This window comes from Salmo trutta, chromosome 2 (assembly GCF_901001165.1).
Source record: "Salmo trutta chromosome 2, fSalTru1.1, whole genome shotgun sequence".
NCBI lineage: Eukaryota > Metazoa > Chordata > Actinopteri > Salmoniformes > Salmonidae > Salmo > Salmo trutta.
The window spans coordinates 74,718,255-74,739,530 of record NC_042958.1 but is presented as its reverse complement, the minus strand read 5'-3'; the positions used below and the strand labels follow the sequence as shown (position 1 = coordinate 74,739,530).

The 21,276-nt window shown below is 40.4% G+C and overlaps 1 protein-coding gene across 4 annotated transcripts in view; it reads right to left on the bottom strand.

Annotated features, from left to right (window-relative positions):
* LOC115162910 (cadherin-23) overlaps positions 1-21,276 on the bottom strand; it is a 712,130-nt gene that overhangs the window by 282,153 nt on the left and 408,701 nt on the right. For all 4 annotated transcript variants that reach the window (XR_003869666.1, XM_029714423.1, XM_029714440.1 and 1 more), the window contains exon 18: positions 13,056-13,128. Coding sequence is in view for 3 of the 4 variants with exons in the window: in XM_029714423.1 (XP_029570283.1) it covers positions 13,056-13,128 (73 nt within the window). In the remaining variant the exon portion in view is untranslated. The remainder of the gene's footprint in view (positions 1-13,055; positions 13,129-21,276) is intronic.

The following is a 21,276-nucleotide window of genomic DNA, read 5'->3' as shown; positions in this document are numbered from 1 at the left end:
GAACGGGAAGCCAGATAAAATTTAACGGGCCTATTTATATAATGAATATGAATTTTTAAGGCAGAAATTATTAAATATTAAAGCATTGGACCTCTCACTAAAGGCTTTGGTCATACAAAAGCTATACTTAAATCCGAACTGGTTCTCTAGCAGATTAGTAAGACTGGCTCACCCCGTGTTCAAGAATGGCCTTTTTCCTTTTATTCGGATTACAACTTCTAACTTTCGCTTATTTGAAAATTAAATAATCTCCAAAATATCGCTATTTTTAAAACATGGCATAGAAAGCTAGTTGCAATTTCAGTTTAATCCACCAGAAAAGACAGAACAAATACATCAGTCACATCTGCTCCTGCAATGCCTTCTACTGCTCATCCTGTGTCTCCTTGACCTGCTGCCCCTCCCCCAGTACTCTCTCCGTCTCCCTCTCCGTCTCCCTCTCCGTCTCCCTCTCCCTCTCCCTCTGTGTGTGTGTGTGTGTGTGTGGGCAGAGACAGGTGTGCTGGAATCAGAGCAGATCACCACCAGCTGCAACCTGTTCCATAATCAAGACCTCGACATATACTCAGCCGTGCCACTTCCACGCTGCCAGATCGTAATCTCTGCTCAGTCAGTCTACGTTTCTAGCCGTTTGTTACTATTCAGATCCTGCTATCCTGTTATGGCTGACTTCCCTGACTCTACAGTTCTGCCCGCTCTGACTCTGGTCCCTGTCTCCAGTCCCACGTCTCGTCATCCTGCTACTCTGTCCTGGATTCCCCATTCTACTACTCCCTTGGATTCCCCTCCAGACCTGCTTACCCTGTCTCAACCCCTCTCGCTCCAGGCTCAGTCTCCACACCTGGTTTCCAGCAACCCGCCCGAGCTTCCCCTGACCTGCACTACATCTCCCCCTTGTGTTTCAATAAATACCTTGGTTACTTCATCCCAGTCTCCTCGCCTGAGTCTGCTCTTGGGTTCCCGTGTTCCACTCTGCGTAACAGTTTTCCCCTTTCTGATTTTATAATTATTTTTTTGCATATTTTTTTATACTGAATTTTCTCAGATGTTCAACCAAAACCTAATACAAGATAGAGGGAACCTGAGTTTACTTTTTTTTAAATAAATTGATACTTATTTAATTAACCAAGTTATGCAACACTCAATTTTCCTGTATAAAAAAGTAATTGCCCCTTTACACTCAATAACTGGTTGTGCCACCTTTAGCTGCAATGACTGCAAGCAAATGATTCCTGTAGTTATTGCTCAGTCTCTCACATCACTGTGGGGGAATTTTGGCCCACTCTTGCATGCATAACTGCTTTAACTCAGTGACATTTGTGGGTTTTCAAGCATGAACTGCTCGTTTCAAGGCCTGCCACAACATCTCAATTGGGATTAGGTCTGGACTTTGACTAGGCCATTCCAAAACGTAAAATGTTTTGCTCTTTAACCATTTTCATGTAGACTTGATTGTGTGTTTTGGATCATTGTCTTGCTGCATGACCCAGCTGCACTTCAGCTTCAGCTCACAGACAGATGGCCTGACATTCTCCTGTAGAATTTTCTCATATAGATCAGAATTCATGGTTCCCTAAACCATCACTCTACCACCAACATGCTTGACCGCTGGTATAAGGTTCTTACTTAGGAATGCAGTGCTTGGTTTTTGCCAGACATAATGGAACCCATTGAGTACAAAAAGTTGCCAAAAAGCAACAGGAAGCACCTTGATGATCATCAAGACTATGAATACATGAGTCAACAGTATAACTTTTTGGATGACATGCGTCCCATTATGCCTGGTGAAAACCAAACACTGTATTCCATACTAAGAACCTTATACCAACAGCCAAGCATGGTGGTGGTAGTGTGAGGTGGTGTGTGGATGCTTTAGTGCCTCAGGACCTGGATGACTTTCCTTAATAGAAGGAACCATGAATTCTGCTCTGTATCAGAGAATTTCTACAGGAGAATGTCAGCCCATCTGTCTGTGAGCTGAAACTGAAGCACAGCTGGGTCATGCAGCAAGCAAAGGCGGAACTAGAGTTTTATACATGGGGAGAACAGGGGGTGGCCAAGGCTACTTCAGGGGGTCCATAGACCATGACTCTAACCTGGCATCTAAGGAGCATGAATAAATCCTATGATTGCTGATTAAAGGTAGAAGTGATAATTCACTTAACCCGGAGTTCTTCAATGTGGAGGATAGTGTGGTCCAAAAGTGTTAAGTGTTACTTCACTAGAATTCTTTAACATACTATGAATGTGAGTGTCTCTACCTCGGAACTGCAGCTCAATGTCTCTCTCTCTCACACACACACACACACACACACACACACACACACACACACACACACACACACACACACACACACACTTTGACATACCAGGTATCAAGCAGAAATGAGACCCATCAATATTACACATTTACAGTATCATATTTATGCTCATAAATATTATGTTAACTAATAGCAAAGATACATTTTGGAATTGGCCTAATCAAGACCAAATTAAATCTTTGTGACATGATACCCTTTGGATTCATAATTTTAGAATGTCAGTGTACTAGCTAGTACACGGTGCAGGTATTAATCATGACCAGAGGGACCGCCTAAATGTCAAATTATCCTAGGTGAATTTAAAACAGAATAATTCTGCGGTTCTGGTGAGAACTGGCAAAATGTTTCACAAACTCATCCATGTTAAGGGATTGTGCCCTCCTTGACTCAACACTGAGAATTCCGAGGTGACTTAACCTGTCTTCAACCATTGTTGTCCTAAGGTGGGTTTTAATCAGTTTTAAAGCTGAGAAGCTTCTCTCGCAAGAAGCACTGCTGACTGGTGTAAGAACAGAAATCTTACAAAGTCGAAATAGCTCATGGAAGACCTCTTTATAAGGTTCTAGAAACACAACAAAGTCGAGGAGAGTAGACGGTCTGTCCCTTCCACTTTTCTCTCTTCTATCAAGAAGCCGCTTAGTTTGATAAACCTCATGTTTTAGGTTCTAATAATTTGACTCAAAGATCTGAGCAAAGGCAAACAGAGGTTCCTCATTCAAGAATGTTGTACTCTTTGGGTTGAGAGACTGGACCCCTTGCATTATCTCGCAATTATTCTGCAGCTCAGCTGTGAGACTGTCAAGCACCTGATAAAAGATAGCTCGTTGGAAGCTCTCACAATCACTTTGGTCACTATTTTCTGTCCTACAGTACTCATCATCAATGAGTCTTGAAATCTTAAGCTTGTTTTAGGCTGTCTTTTACACACTGTTTGTACACTTATTTTGCAGTGTTCTGCAATCTCTTCAACCTCTTTCCATAGTTCTCTGACTAGATCCACAGCCCTTGCTAGGTCAAGAGAGCTTGATTCGTGCATGTCAGACAGACATTTGGCATCACCAAGCACTTTAAAAAAGGTAACCAAAAGCCCTATGAAATGTAAATCTATCTGAAATCTTGCCTCCACTGATTTATCACCACTATTTTCAAATGTGATATCCTGTAGCACTCTCAGACCTGCTGGGAGCCTGTCCCTCAGATTATGGCATGCCATGTATCTGCATGCCCACCTTACAGTAAGTCTGTAGTTCCCTGGCCTGCTGCTGTGGATACAGCTCTTTCTGAGCTGCAAGCCACTTGAGATGAACGTACGAGCCAGATACAAAGTTATAAATCTTCTGCAGGAGAGCAAAAAAAGTTAACTGCCTCAGGCACTGATTTTACAGCATCGACAAGAACCAAATTCAAACAATGTGCATTACAGTGCACATAAAATGCAAACATTGCACTGTTTTTAATCTGTGCAGACACACCAGAATGCTTTCCGATTTCTGTAATCCAGACCATGTTTTTCAAGGCAATTAATTTCAGCTGACTGAAAGTGTAAAAAGCTTTCGTGGATGGCCCCCGTTGTAATAGTACCTCACAACTAAAGACATTTGTTATTTTTTCTTTAAATCTTTGGTTTATCTGCAATTACACTAAAAACATCACTTTCTTTTACTTCTCTTATTATTTCACTTTGTACCATCTCATCTAAGCCCTCAATAACTTTGTTCTGGATTTGGTGGCTTGTGTACTTAGCATTGCCACATGCATTCATCTTTTTCTCTATGAGGGGGTCATGCTTTGTTATTTCTTCTAAGATTGTCTCAAATGGCCCTTGTTGTGAGAGTCATCAGACTCTGTGTAAGTACAGTAAGTACAGTTTTCCTACACCTTCTTTTTCCAGTCGTCATTTATGACATCTAACGTTGATGAGTTGCTGTCAATAGCCATTTTATGCTGATTCCAAGCATACATAGCATTGATATGATGCTCTGCCTTCAAATGGAGCTTAAACCCTAGAATCTTTAAACGCCGCCTTTTTCAGTTACAAAAACCTGACTGTGATGTGAAGGCAGATTCAGCTGTTTTGGGCAGTGAAAAATGCCGACAGACGAAACAATAAGTTGAATCTTGACTTACAGAATATTCAAGCCATGAATTGTCCTTATACAAGGAACTGTTGAAAGCCCTTTTCCTAGTACCATGCTGAGTTCTGGGAAATGTTTTCAAACACAGCTATACAGGACCCTCTTCTCTGGATCTTGAAATGTCTGAAATACACGTTAAATAATGTGTCATATCTCTATAGAAATGTATAATTAAGGGATCCACAAGATTAGACACTAACACCTGCTAACTAAAATGTGCAGTTTAAAGTATAGGCCTGGCCTACCATTGGGTCCTTTTGGAATAAAAGTCTGATATCTCTCCCTTTCTTTTCATGATTAATTGACCCTATGCAAAAATAAGACAGCCTATGGTTACATCTAAGCATCCAATTACCCACATTTTAGTCCAATATCAATCTTAATTACAAATCCCCATTATCATAATGTACGTTAAAATCAACTATCAGCCTAAGTTACTAGTTAGACGATGGCTAGCGCTACTCTGCAGTAAGTAACTTAGCTAGCTATAATTTCTTATACCTTTATGATAGCAAACAGGCTATCTGCAAATTGCGGTAATGTTTTGAGTAACGTTAACAGATTGATAATAACAATTGTTCATTTTGAGTTCAAGTACAAAAATCTAACTGAGATAATGGATTTCAAATTGCTGAATGTTAACTTGCTGAACACTGACAGCTGTAGCAAACTAGTTACCCCATATTAGCTAAACATTGATATACTGTAACTTACGACACTGCACTGTACATGCGTGTGTTACTAGCACAGATGTAAACATAATGTTAGGTTAAATTGGGAACCAATCTCTCATCTGATTAACTGTCTGTTAACCTCTCTGGGCCAGTGGGATGCTTGCGTCCCACCTACTCAACAGCCAGTGTAATCCCGTGGTGCGATATTCAAATATCTTAGAAATGCTATTACTTCAATTTCTCAAACATATTACTATTTTACACCATTTTAAAGACAAGACTCTCGTTAATTTAACCACACTGTCCGATTTCAAAAAGGCTTTACAACGAAAGCAAAACATTAGATTATGTCAGCAGAGTACCCAGCCAGAAATAATCAGACACCCATTTTTCAAGCTAGCATATAATGTCACATAAACCCAAACCACAGCTAAATGCAGCACTAACCTTTGATGATCTTCATCAGATGACAATCCTAGGACATTATGTTATACAATACATGCATGTTTTGTTCAATCAAGTTCATATTTATATCAAAAAACAGCTTTTTACATTAGCATGTGACTAGCATGTGACTAGCATTCCCACCGAACATTTCCGGTGAATTTACTAAATTACTCACGATAAACGTTCACAAAAAACATAGCAATTATTTGAAGAATTATAGATACAGAACTCCTTTATGCACTCGCTATGCCCGATTTTAAAATAGCTTTTCGGTGAAAGCACATTTTGCAATATTCTGAGTAGATAGCCCGGCCATCACAGACTAGCTATTTTGACACCCACCAAGTGTGGTACTCACCTAACTCCGATTTACTATTAGAAAAGTTTGATTACCTTTGCTGTTCTTCGTCAGAATGCACTCCCAGGACTTCTACTTCAATAACAAATGTTGGTTTGGTTCCAAATAATCCATAGTTATATCCAAATAGCGGCGTTTTGTTTGTGCGTTCAAGACACTATCCGAAGGGTAAAGAAGGGTGACACGCCCGACGCGTTTCGTGACAAAAAATGTCAAAATATTCCATTACCGTACTTCGAAGCATGTCAACCGCTGTTTAAAATCAATTTTTATGCTATTTTTCTCGTAAAAAAGCGATAATATTCCGACCGGGAGTCGTTGTTTTCGTTCAAAGAGAGAGAAAGTAAACATGGTGTCGGCTCGTGCACATGCCTCCAGTCTCATTGTCCTCAGATCGACCACTATCCAAATGCGCTAATGTTTTTCAGCCATGGCCTGCAAAGCCACCATTCATCGTTCTGGCGCCTTCTGAGAGCCTATGGGAGCGTTAGAAAATGTCACGTTATGCCAGAGATCCCCTGTTTTGGTTAGAGATGATCAAGAAGGCCAAGAAATAGTCAGAGAGAGTGCTTCCTGTTTGGAATCTTCTCAGGTTTTGGCCTGCCAAATGAGTTCTGTTATACTCACAGACACCATTCAAACAGTTTTAGAAACTTTAAGGTTGTTTTCTATCCAAATCAAACAATTATATGCATATTCTAGTTACTGGGCAGGAGTAGTAACCAGATTAAATCGGGTACATTTTTTATCCGGCCGTGCAAATACTGCCCCCTATCCCCAACAGGTTAAGGTTTAGCATCGGGTTTAGGTTTCCTGAACAACTTTTATGAAAGTTGAGTTGCTGTGTAAATTAACTCTAGACCTTTGGCTCCATTAAAACTTACTTCAAATATGATGCTTTCGCCAATTGCGAAAAGATCTGGTGGAGCTGTGGAAACATTCTATCTTCTTCTTCTGTCTGTCTGTTCTTCTTATTCCTATTCTTCTGTATCTCGCAACCAACAATAATATTCTCTCTTCCTCATCCTCGATTTGAAAAATGTGCCGCCGAACATCAAAATAAATGAGGTGAAATGAGATGTCAATCAGCATCAAACTGCCAGTAGCGAATTAAGTTTTGGGGTGGCACCTGGGGTGGCCACCTGGGGTGGCCAATCAGATGGCTTCACCCCTGGCAACAGGACAATGATCCAAAACACACAATCAAGTCTACATGAAAATGGCTAAAAAGCAACAAATGTAAAGTTTTGGAATGGCCTAGACAAAGTCCAGACCTAATCCTAATTGAGATGTTGTGGCAGGACTTGAAACGAGCAGTTCATGCTTGAAAACCCACAAATGTCACTGACTTAAAGCAGTTCTGCATGCAAGAGTGGGCCAAAATTCCTCCACAGCGTCGTTAGAGACTGATCAACAACTACAGGAAGCGTTTGGTTGGAGTCATTGCAGTTAAAGGTGGCACAACCAGTTGAGTGTAAAGCGGAAATTACTTTTTCACACAGGGTGTCACGTCCTGACCAGTAAAGGGGTCATTTGTCATTGTAGTATGGCCAGAGCATGACAGGGGGTGTTGTTTCTGTGTGTTTTGGGGTTTGTTTGTTTCCAGGGGATATGTTCTAGTTTTCTTTTTCTATTTTCATTTTCTATGTGTGGCCGAGTATGGTTTCCAATCAGAGGCAGGTGTCTTTCGTTGTCTCTGATTGGAAGCCATACTTAGGCAGCCTGTTTTTTCCTTTGGGTTTGTGGGTGGCTGTTTTCGGTATAGCCTGTGCCTTACGGAACTGTTGATTGTCGGTTTGTTATTTTTGTTTAAGTGTTCACTTTATTAAATAATAAAAGAAGATGAGCACTTTACCCGCTGTGCTTTGGTCCCCTTTCATCGACGCTTATGACACAGGGGCATTGGGTGCTGCATAACTTTGTTTATGAAATAAGTATGTAATTGTTGTGTTATTTGTTCACTCAGGTTCCCTTTACCTAACATTAGGTTTTGGTTGAAATTAGAACTGGGGCAAATACTTTTTCACGGCACTGTTAATAAAAAACATCATTTTGGCATTTTGTTTTTTTAAAGACGGTATAATCTTTGTAAATTATGTCATAAATTGGAAAAGTCTGAAATATCCAAAATTACAACCAACTGATTGCAGCATTACCACAAAAATGGAGGAGGCTTAGTGGAACAGGGAGAAGGTAAGGAACTTGTCTGTCGGCCGTGCATTAAAGACCAAAATTGAACATCTGGGATGCTGGCCTTCTAAGCAGAGTTGCAAAGAAAAAGCCATATCTCAGAATGGACAATAAAAATAAAAGATTGAGATGGGCAAAAAAACACAGACACTTAACAGAGAAACTCTGCCTAGAAGGCCAGCATCCCGGAGTCGCCTCTTCACTGTTGACGTTGAGACTGGTGTTTTGCAGGTACTATTTAATGAAGCTGCCAGTTGAGGACTTGTGAGGCGTCTGTTTCTCAAACTAGACACTCTAATGCACTTGTCCTCTTGCTCAGTTGTGCACCTGGGCCTCCCACTCCTCTTTCTATTCTGGTTAGAGACGGTTTGCGCTGTTCTGTGAAGGGAGTAGTACATAGCGTTGTACGAGATCTTCAGTTTCTTGGCAATTTCTCGCATGGAATATCCTTTTCAGCTGTGCTAACATAATTGCAAAAGGGTTTTCTAATGATCAATTCATCTTTTAAAATGATAAACTTGGATTAGCTACCACAATGTGCCTTTGGAACACAGGAGTGATGGTTGCTGATAATGTGCCTCTGTACTCTTATGTAGATATTCCATAAAAAATCTGCCGTTTACAGCTACAATAGTCATTTATAACGTTAACCTGTCTGGGATAGGGGGCAGCATTTTCACGGCCGGATAAAAAACTTACCCGATTTAAACTGGTTACTACTCTTGCCCAGAAGCGGGAATATGCATATTATTAGTAGATTTGGACAGAACACACTCTACATTTTCTAAAACTGTTTGAATGTGAGTATAACAGAACTCATATGGCAGGCAAAAACCTGAGAATATTCCAAGCAGGAAGTGGCCTGTCTGTGAATTTGTAGTCCTTCTTTTGCTTCTCTATCGAAACTACAGTATCTGAGCTGTTACGTTGCACTTTCTAAGGCTTCCATTGGCTCTCTAAAGCGTTCAGAAAGCGGATTGAGGCGTCTCCTGTCTCTGGGCAGAGTACAGGAGCACAGTTTGTCAGTGGACTGCCTGGTGACTAAGAGATTGGAAATGCGCCTTCACGAGACCTCGCCATTTTTTCTTTTGGCCTTTGAATGAATAGACTATTGTCCGGTTGGAATATTATCGCTATTTTACGAGAAAGATACCATAAAAATTGATTTTAAACAGCCTTTTACATGCTTCTAAGTACGGTAATGGAACATTTTGACATTTTTTGTCTCGAAATGCGCTCGCGCGTTACCCTTCGGATAGTGACCTGAACGCACGAACAAAACGGAGGTATTTGCACATAACTATGGATTACATGGAACAAAAACAACATTTGTTGTGGAAGTAGCAGTCCTGGGAGTGCATTCTGACGAAGAACAGCAAAGGTAATCCAATTTTTCTAATACTAATTCTGAGTTTAGTGAGCTCCGAAGTTGGCGGGTGTCTGAATAGCTAGCCGTGATGGCTGAGCTATGTACTCAGAATATTGCAAAATGTGCTTTCGCCGAAAAGCTATTTTAGAAACTGACATAGCGATTGCATAAAGGAGTTCTGTATCTAGAATTCTTAAAATAATTGTTATGTATTTTGTCAAGGTTTATGATGATTAATTTAGTAAATTCACCGGAAGTTTTGGGTGGGAATGCTAGTACTGAACATCACATGCTAATGTAAAAAGCTGTTTTTTTATATGAATATGAACTTGATTGAACAAAACATGCATGCATTGTATAACATAATGTCCTAGGAGTGTCATCTGATGAAGATCATCAAAGGTTAGTGCTTCTTTTAGCTGTGTTTTCGGTTTATGTGACATATATGCTTGCATGGAAAATGGCTGTGTGATTGTTTTTGGCTATGTACTCTCCTAACACAATCTAATGTTTTGCTTTCGCTGTAAAGCCTTTTTGAAATCGGGCAATGTCGTTAGATTAACGAGAGTCTTGTCTTTAAAATGGTGTAAAATAGTTGTGTGGTTGAAAAATTGAAATTATTGCATTTTTGAGCTATTTGTATTTCGCGCCACATTCTTCCATTGGATATTTGGCGAGGCGTTCCGCTAGCGGAACGTCTAGATGCAATGTCTACACTGTATTTCTGATCAATTTGAAGTTTTTTTTAATGGACAAAAAATGTGCTTTTCTTTCAGAAACAAGGATATTTCTAAGGGACCCCAAACTTTTGAACGGTAGTGTATATACTGTATTTTATACAATCTATTGCATCGTGCATATGCCGCTCTGTAATTGCTCATCCATATATTTATATGTATATATTATTATTCTATTCCTTTTCTTAGATTTGTGTGTATCAGGGAGTTGTTGTGGAATTGTTAGATTACATGTTAGATATTGCTGCACTGTCAGAACTAGAAGCACAAGCATTTCGCGACACTCACAATAACATCTGCTAACCATGTGCATGTGACCAATAAAATTGGATTTGAAATCATTTTGATTTGATTTGAGCTGTCACATTCGCTAGCTAGCCATACAGACAACCAGCTAACTAGCCACCGAACTTGTCACGGTCGTCGTAATGGATGGACCAAGGCGTAGCGGGTATGTGAATGCTCATTTTTATTTATCCAAAACAAACACGACAAAACGATAAACGGACGACAAAACAGTCTGGCCAGCTAACTAGCCACCGAACTTGTCACGGTCGTCGTAATGGATGGACCAAGGCGTAGCGGGTATGTGAATGCTCATTTTTATTTATCCAAAACAAACACGACAAAACGATAAACGGACGACAAAACAGTCTGGTAGGCAACACACAGCAATACAAGAAACAATCTCCCACAAACCCCAAAACAAACATACTCCTAATTATAGGACCTTCAATCAGAGGCAACGATAGACAGCTGCCTCCAACTGAAGGCCCCAACACCAATTAGCAAAACATAGAAATACAAACGACTAGACATAACATAGAAATAAACTAACATAGAAAAATAACCAAAAACCCCGGAATACATAAATCTAACACCCCTCTACATACACAACCACCCCGAACCATATAAAACAAATACCCCCTGCCACGTCCTGACCAAACTCAAATAACAAATAACCCCTTTACTGGTCAGGGTGTGACATAACTGGACACTACAGTGATTCATGTTGATCTGTAGGTTATGGTTTGCCATGACTATGCTGACAACTTATTTTCACCCATGCCTCTGGTGAGAGATCTTCTTGATGCTGACACATACTATTGTGGCACAGTAAGGCCCAATAGGAAGAATATCCAATGGCCATTATAGAGGGCAATGTCCACAGAGGTCAGAGTCCAATATGGTCTGCGGATACTGTTATGGCATTCCGCTGGAGGGACAAATGAGATATGTACTATGTTCTAACCGGTCAGGGAATGACACCCTAAAACCAGTACCATAATATAGGCATATCTGTTCCAGAGCTGGTCCTGGATTATAACAAGAAAATGGGCAGGGTTGACCATCTCAACCAACTCAGGAACTACTATAGTCCTGGACTCACAGGCAGGAAATGGTGGAAGTATGTGTTTTGGGGAAGATCAACATTGCTATTATCAATGCTTACACTGTGTGGGGGACCCTGTAAAGGCCCTTTCCCAGAAATCACAGGCACATATCCCTGAAGGAATTCAAAATGCAACTTGTGCATTCGCTTTGTGATGGCTACAGTGGCAGGAAGTAGGGAGCTAAGAGTGTGGCTCCAGGGGGTGTGGACCGAGATGTTACTCATTATTTAATCTCTAGGTTTCTTCCTCGGTTCCTGGCATTCTAGAGAGTTTTTCCTAGCTACCGTGCTTCTACATCTACATTGCTTGCTGTTTGGGGTTTTAGGCTGGGATTCTGTATAAGCACTTTGACTTCTGCTGATGTAAAAAGGGCTTTATAAATACATTTGATTTGACAATGTAGTGTTATTCCTATTGACATGAATGTGGTGTCATATGAAATACGAATTTGTGCTCTTTAAAACTAAGTTAACTTGTAATTGTGAATTGTTCTTTTGAGCTATGTCTGTTTGTTTGAAATGTATGAGAAAATGTAGCTTTATCTTGAAAATGACCAAGTATCTACAGCAGCATTCTGGAAATATATTGGGGCTAAAGGGTTATAACTAAATGTTTCATAAGCTTTATATGTGAATTGTGTAACTTGTATTGACTGAGTTGGAAAACATGTTGACATTGTACCAGTGCTTAGCTAGCTAGCGAGCTGCATTAGTGAAACATTGGGAAATGCTAGCTAGCTAGCTAGCTAGCTTTACCACACCGTGTTAGTACGTTTTACTAACTAGTTAGTACAATTTACTAATTGTTATTGCTTTGAGTCTGAAATTGGGAATTTAATTTTAATGGTTTGAATATGAGTCAAATCAATTAAAGAAAATTCACACTGAAAAATGTTCTCCTGTTTCCTTATTTTTCCTGGTTAGCCTATTGTCTCTGCAAAGGTTGTTGCATTGTAACTACAAAATAACTAAAAATGTCACTTCACTTCACAAGAAGTTGCTTGCTCCTGGGTAAGTACATTGTAAATACATGTATGTCCCTTTAACAACATTGTAATTACAGAGTTGGTTGTGAAAGATTGTTACATTGTAAGTACTACTGTGTAGCCACATAGTAATAGGGGCAACTTAATGTACATATTCACCGACACTGGTATGGCAGAAGCACAAATTGTAAGAACAGCCATAATGATGACACTACACCATCATTGTAATGATTCAACAATTAAGATACCTAAATATGAGCTATTGCATAGCATGATTGCTCTATGGATATGCTATGGATATACATTAACCTTTAATAATGCAGTTTGGATCTGTTATAAGACGTTCATGAAATGCTTATAGATGTGTAATAAAAGCACTATGGCTATGTAGTCAAAATAAATTGTTACCTAATAAAGTTATTATATTTCTATGACTCCAACGCACCTGCAATGATGTTCTCAGGGATCTTGACGAGGTAGGACGGCTTGCTGAACTTTGGCGGGTTGTCATTCTCATCCTATGGGAGAAGGTGAGCAAAGACATACAACAACAATTATAATACTTAAACACAATACACAAACACATTATGATATGTAGTCTGTTTCTTTGTGTGTATATGTATTGTGTGGAAGTCTATTTGTTTTAGCATTCTGAGAGTCTCTTGCTCAGTAGTAGTAGTATGTTGTTGATTTATTGTAGTTCTCTCTGGGGTCTGTATAGATTCTAGAGGGATAGTGTCTTTATCCAGCCGTGAATATTTTGCTGTGACACTTCTGTTTCTTTATTATGGTTCTGATTACCAACATATTGTATCAGCAGGGTTTTAGACACCCAGCTTACAGTGTCTGTGTGTTTGTGTGTGTGTGTATTTGTTAGTGTGTAGGTATACTATGTATTAATCTATTTGAAAAGTCTCTGATACAAGATTAGGTATGAAACCCAGCAGTAGCCTCTGCATGTGACAATATGGGAGAATCCATGTGATGAGATGCACAGAGAGAGTGAAGTCCAGAGCTGAGCAAAGAAAAGAGTCCCCTCATCCAGCTGGTCCTGGGGCTGAGTTCACAAACCTGTTCTACTAACACACTGAAGCCTCAGGACCAGAACATCCAATCAATCAATCAGAATAAACCAAATTACAACACAGTCAAAACAAAACTACATTGCTTATTTGGAAACACAAGCACAAACACAAAGCAAAATGCAGTGCTATCTGGCCCTAAATCAACAGTACACTATGGCTAAATACTTGACCATGGTTACTGATCAAAACCTTAGAAAAACCTTGACAAAGTACAGGCTCAGTGAGCACAGCCTTGCCATTGAGAAGGGTAGACACAGGAAAACCTGGCTCCCTGTAGAGGAAAGGCTGTGCAACCACTGCACAACAGCAGAACCTGAGACGGAGCTACATTTCCTGACAAAATGTAAAAAATATAAAACAATTAGAGTGTCATTTCCCCAAATTTGAAACCCTTATTCAAGGTTTTAAAGACCTCTCTGATGAGGATAGGCTACCCGTCCTGTTGGGGGAAGACGCAGAGAGCTGTGTGTTGGCAGCGCACTACATTGCTGCCTGCCATAAGATGAGGGACAGTGTCTGACAGACCAATAAACCTGCACATGTACTCTACTGTATGGCTATTGTTATTGTTGAATGTATGGTTATTTTGACCCTTGGTTATTGTTGTTACTGTTGTCCCGTTGACAATTTTGATTCTAATTTTTTATTTATATATATATATATATATATTTTTTTTTTATATTGTAAATATACAAAATAAGCTTTGGCAATATGTACATTGTTACGTCATGCCAATAAAGCGAATTTAATTGAATTGAATTGTTCGGCTATCCCCGGGCACCGATGACGTGGATGTCGATTAAGGCAGCCCCCGCACCTCTCTGATTCAGAGGGGTTGGGTTAAATGCAGAAGACACATTTCAGTTCAATGCATTCAGTTGTACAACTGACTAAGTATCTCTCTCTCTATTCTCTCTCTCTCTCTCTCTCTGTCTCTCTCTCTCTCTCTCTGTCATTCAGTGGAAGACAGGGAGTCACACACACAAACCTACGACCACATGAGGTTATCACTGTGTGGCAGCATCACACACAGGGCTTTCGTAGTGCAGCACAAGGGATAAATAGTAGCCTGAGTGCCAGTTGTCAGTGTTAACCTTCTATAGTAGGTACAACAACAAAAAAATGCATGAAATGAATGAAATGTATGCATTCACTACTGTAAGTTGCTATGGATAAGAGCGTCTGCTAAATGACTAAAATGTAAATGTAAATGTATAGCACCTGCCACAGCAGGGGACACTCCAGAAATAGTGACAGATATAAAAATGTTGGTGGTTAATTGTCTATGTAGCTATGGCTTATTAACTGTTTATGTACGGGGTTAAACACTTCTGTATGTTTTTCTCGAATGTGTTTCTCTTTGTAAGGATGTATGCTCATTCACACTGCTTGTTGGTTAGCAAATGCTCCTTCTACCTGTCTCTCCCTAACTTCTTGACCGGTGTTTTGGCTCACTGCAATGTTCTGCTTGTTTCTACAGCACTTCCTGTCAAGAACAGAGACACGGAAGCCCAGCCAGCCTAGCTAGATTGTAAATGGAAGTAACTAACAAACGTTTTCAACGCTGCAGGAGCTGTGTTTATTTTGCTCTATTCTAGGACAATGTGGACCGTCTGGACTTTCAATGTAACAACTGTTTGCTTGCAGGGGACTAATATTAGCAAATAACTGGCGAACTTACACAAGCTACTGGGGAATATATGCCTGCCTATTTTCTCTTTCTCTTCTACTCCAGTAGCTGGATGCTGCTCTGGTCTGGTGGGAGTGTCGCCGCCGTGTCGTCTCTCCCCAGCCGACTTTCCAGAAGGTGTCTCCCCCTTCCCTGGAGAATGGAGTTAGTAGGTTGCTTCTGGATGACTTAGTAGATGTTTCTATTCTTGACCCTACCAACCAGCCGTGGAGGCACGTCACTCGCAGTGGAATTCAAAAGCAGCGGCCTTTGGCAATAGGGGCCTCCTTTGCGATGGGAAGCCCGGACCGGATACAGAATTCAAACAGCTTGCCGCCCTGGATCCAGAGGTTCCGGCGCCTTCATCCCTGGGGGCTTCCACTTCGACATCCGATCCGGAGGTACCTGCGTCCTTTGTTCTGTCTTGGGACGCACCTCCCATCGGTCTTCCAGGGGTCTTATAAACCACTCTAGGCGAAAGAACAGCCGGACCTCCTCAGCCATTTCACCTGCTGTCGTCATCGCCAGCTCTATGGTGAGAAACCATGTGCTATCCTGGAGCACGAATACAGGACATTACAAGGCTGCTTCCTACCATTCTACAACAACTGCCGGGTGCTGACGCTGTCATAGTCCATGTGCGGTCAAACAACATTATAGGGGCTAGCTCGGAACTGCTAAAAACGTGTTATAACGAACTGATTTGAGCTCTTAAAGATTCCAAAAAGCGGTCAATTATTTCAGGCCTGTTACCATTGCTGGGCCGTGGCTGTGAAAGACTCAGCAAGCTACTGGCATTACACACCTGGTTAAAATATTACTGTTGCTCTGTTGGCATAACTTTTATAGATAACTTTGACACCTTTTGGAAACAGTAGATGCTCTACAGGAATGACGGAGTCCATCCAAATCATCTTGGCTTCTGGACCATGTCCGTGCATTTCAAGGTTGCGTTGAGAAAGTTACTTATCAGTGACCCAAGCCCTGCTCAGATAATCCCTACCATTGTGTTGCTGTGCTGATGAAAATGTACATTTTCCCAGCGGCGTTGGCTGTCATAATGTAAGTAACATAATTTATGTCCCTCTAACTCCCCTGAAAGCCTCTGTCAATTCTACAGCTATTGTATGCAGTTCTCATGCACCTATGAACCTGAGTTATATGTTAGCACTGATGCTAGTTTACCCGAGTAGGAATATGTTTGCCCTATTCGGAAGTCCACTGTGTGCAGCTCAGCTCAATCATAAATATAATTGTCATGTCTACTACCTATGATAAGCCTCCTAGTAAAGCAATAAAAAACAATCAAGTCTCCCAGAAAAGTGAAAAATATAGCCCACATTAACACATGTAGCCGAAGAAACAAGGTTCATGAAATTAATAACTTGCTAGTAACAGATAACATTCATATACTGACTCTCTCTGAAACTCACTTAGATAATAATAACTTTGGTGATTCAGTGGCAGTAATACATAGTTTCAACATCTTCAGAAAAGACAGGAATGCCAATGGTGGAGATGTTGCCATTTATGTTCAGACTCATATTCCTGTAAAGCTTAGATACAATCTCATATCAAATGCTATTGAAGAAATATGGCAAAAAAATGTCACCTGCCTCACCTAAAGCCCATTCTTGTGGAAAGTTGCTATAGACCAAGTGCTAACGGTCAGTATCTGGATAATATGTGTGAAATACTTGATAATGTATGTGATATCATCAGAGGTATATTTTCTGGATGAGCTAAATATTGACTGGCTTCATCAAGCTGCCCACTCAAAAAAGCTTCAAAATGTAACCAGTGCTTGCAACCTGGTTCAGCTTATCAGTCAACCTACCAGGGTATTTGCTAACAGCACAGGAATGAAATTATCCACATGTATTGATCACATCTTTACTAATGCTGCAGAAATCTGCTCTAAAGCAGTATCCAAATCCAGCAGATGTAGTGATCATAATATAGTAGCCATATGAGGGAAAACCAAAGTTCCAAAGGCTGGGCCTAATATAAGAGGTCAAACAATACGTTTTGTAGTGATTCCTATGTTGAGGATTTAGATAATAGTTGCTGTTCTGTGGTGTGTAATGAGGAGAAACCAGACGCTGCACCTGAAACATTTCTGAAATTGCTGATTCCAGTTCCACATGCACCCATTAAGAAAATAACAAAAAAATGTTAAATCCCCATGGATTGATGAGGATTTGAAAAATATTATGGTTGAGAGGGATGAGGCAAAAGGAATGGCAAATAAGTCTGGCTGCACATCTGATTGGCAAATGTACTGTAAATTGAGAAATCAAGTGTCTAAACCTAACAAAAAGAAGAAGAAACTGTACTATGAAACAGAGATAAATGATATAAAGAATGACAGTAAAAAGCTTTGGAGCAAGTTAAATTATATTTTGTGCCAAAAGGTAATCTCCGCTCCATCATTCATTGAATCAGATGGCTCATTCATCACAAAACCCACTGATATTGCCAACTACTTTAATTATATTTTTAATTGGCAAGATTAGAAAATGTAGGCATGAAATGCCAACAACAAATTCTGAACCTACACATCCATACATAACTGGTCAAATGATGAAATACAAGCTTTGTCATTTTGAATTCTGTAAAGTGAGTGTGGAAGAGGTGAAACAATTATTGTTCTATTAACAATGAAAAGCCACCTGGGTCTGACAGCTTGGATGGAAAATTACTGAGAATGATAGTGGATTATATTGTCAGTCCCATTTGCCATCTTTTCAATCTAAGCCTACAGGAAAGTGTTTGCCCTCAGGCCTGGAGGGAAGCAAAAGTAATTCCGCTACTCAAGAATAGCAAAGCACCCTTAACTGGCTCAAACAGCCGACCAATCAGCCTGTTACCAACGTTCAGTAAACTTTTGGAAAAAATTGTGTTTGAACAGATACAGTGGCTTGAGAAAGTATTCACCCCCTTGGCATTTTTCCTATTTTGTTACCTTACAACCTGGAATTAAAACATATGTTTTGGGGGGCTTTGTATCACTTGATTTACACATCATGCCTACCACTCTGAAGATACAAAATATGATTTCTTGTGAAACAAACAAGAACAAAGACAAAAAACAGAAAACTTGAGTGTGCATAACTATTCACCCCCCCAAAAACAATACTTTGCAGAGTCACATTTTGCAGCAATTACAGCTGCTAGTCTCTTGTGGTATGTCTCTATAGGCTTGGCAGATCTAGTAACTGGGAGTTTTGCCCATTCTTCAAGGCAAAACTGCTTCAGCTCCTTCAAGTTGGATAGGTTCCACTGGTGTACAGCAATCTTTAAGTCACACCACATTGTCACGACTTCTGCCGAAGTCGGTCCCTCTCCTTGTTCGTGCGGCGTTCGACGGTCGACGTCACCGGTCTTCTAGCCGTCGCCAATCCACTTTTCATTTTCCATTTGTTTTGTCTTTGTTTTCTACACACCTGGTTTCTATTCCCCAATTACATGTTCATTATTTAACCCTCTGTTTCCCACATGTTAGTGTGCGTGTTTATTGACTGTTGATGTCGGTACTTGTCGGCTGGTTATGTTTGCCGGGTTATGTATTTCCGCCTTTATTTTCGAGTGACCGGTATTTCTCCGCACCTTGAGTATTGTCAGTATACTGGTGCTGTCGTGAAATTAAATACCTTGTACACTCATTTCTGCTGTCCTGCACCTGATTCACTGCACCAGTTACCCACCACCTGACACACGTATTCTCAATTGGATTGAGGTCTGGGCTTTGACTAGGCCATTCCAAGACATTTAAATGTTTCCCCTTAAACCACGCAAGTGTTGCTTTAGCAGTATGCTTAGGGTCCTTGTCCTGCTGGAAGGTTAACCTCCGTCCCAGTCTCAAATGTCTGGAAGACTGAAAGAGGTTTCCCTGAAGGATTTCTCTGTATTTAGCATCCATCATTCCTTCAATTCTGACCAGTTTCCCAGTCCCTGCCAATGAAAAACATCCCCACAGCATGATGCTGCCACCACCATGTTTCACTGTGGGGATGTTATTCTCGGGGTGATGAGAGGTGTTGGGTTTGCACCAGACATAGCATTTTCCTTGATGGCCAAAAAGCTCAATTTTAGTCTCATCTGACCAGAGTACATTCTTCCATATCTTTGGGGAGTCTCCCACATGCCTTTGGCGAACACCAAACGTGTTTGCTAATTTCTTTCTTCAAGCAATGGCTTTTTTCTGGACACTCTTCCATAAAGCCCAGCTCTGTAGAGTGTACGGCTTAAAGTGGTTCTATGGACAGATACTCCAATCTCCGCTGTGGAGCATTGCAGCTCCTTCAGGGTTATCTTTGGTATCTTTGTTGCCTCTCTGATTAATGCCCTCCTTGCCTGGTCCGTGAGTTTTGGTGGGCGGCCCTCTCTTGGCAGGTTTGTTGTGGTGCCAAATTCTTTTCATTTTTTCATAATGGATTTAATGATGCTCCTTGGGATGTTCAACGTTTCAGATATTTTTTTATAAGCCAACCCTGATCTGTACTTCTCCACAGCTTTGTCCCTGACCTGCATGGAGAGCTCCATGGTCTTCATGGTGCCATTTGCTTGGTGGTGCCGCTTGCTTAGTGGTGTTGCAGACTCTGGGGTCTTTCAGAACAGTTGTATATATACTGAGATCATGTGACAGATCATGTGACACTTAGATTGCACACAGGTGGACTTTATTTAACTAATTATGTGACTTCTGAAGGTAATTGTTTGCCCCATATCTTATTTTGGGGCTCCATAGCAAAGGGGGTGAATACATATGCACGCACCACTTTTCCATTTTTCATTTTTTAGAATTTTTTAAAACAACTTATTTTTTTCATTTCACTTCACCAATTTGGACTATTTTGTGTGTCCAAAGGGGATGAATGCTTTTGCAAGGCACTGTATCACAGTAAAAAATGAACAACAGATTTTCAACTTGCTTATAGGGAAGGGCATTCAACATGCACAACACTTAAACAAATGGCTGATGATTGGCTGAGAGAAATTGATAATAAAAATATTGTGGGAGCTATTTTGTTAGACTTCAGTGTAGCTTTGACATTATTGATCATAATCTGCTGCTGGAAAATATACGTGTTTTGGCTTTACACCCCCTGCTATATTGTAGATCGTGACTTACCTGTCTAACAGAACACAGATAGTGTTCTGTAAAGGAAGCCTCTCCAACATAATCTAGGTAGAGTCAGGCATTCCCCAAAGCAGGTGGCAAGGCCCCTTACTTTTTTCAATATTTATTAATGACCTGCCACTGGCTCTGAGTAAAGCCTGTGTGTCTATCTATGCTAATGACTCAACACTATACACGTAAGCTACCGCAGCAAGTGAAACCTCTGCAAAACGTAATCTGCAGTCCGTTTCAGAATAGGTGGCAAGAAATAGGTTAAAAAACTGTATTTGGGACAAATCATTCCCTAAACCCTGAACTTCAACTAAATCATGTAATGAATAATGTTGAAATTGAGCAAGTTGAGGAGACTAAACTGCTTGGAGTAACCCTGGGTTGTAAATTGTCATGGTCAAAACCAATTGATGCAGTAGCTAAGATGGGGAGAGGTCTGTCCATAATAAACTGCTTTTCTGCCTTCTTAACAACTCTATCAACAAGGCAGGTCCTACAGGCCCTATTATTGTGGTCAGGTGCCACAAAGAGGGACTTAGGAAAATTAAAATTGCCACATAATTGCCCCGACTTAATGTGTTGTGAAATCTGTTGTGAAATGTATTGTAATGTTTTTAAAGTTCTATATAACTACCTTAATTTTGCTGGACCCCAGGAAGAGTGGCTAATGGCAGCAGCTAATGGGGAACCATAATAAATACAACTACAATTGTTAAATATGAGAGTTCATGTAAGTCATTGCAATTAGCAATGACAGTTCCTGTCAGTTAGTATTGTC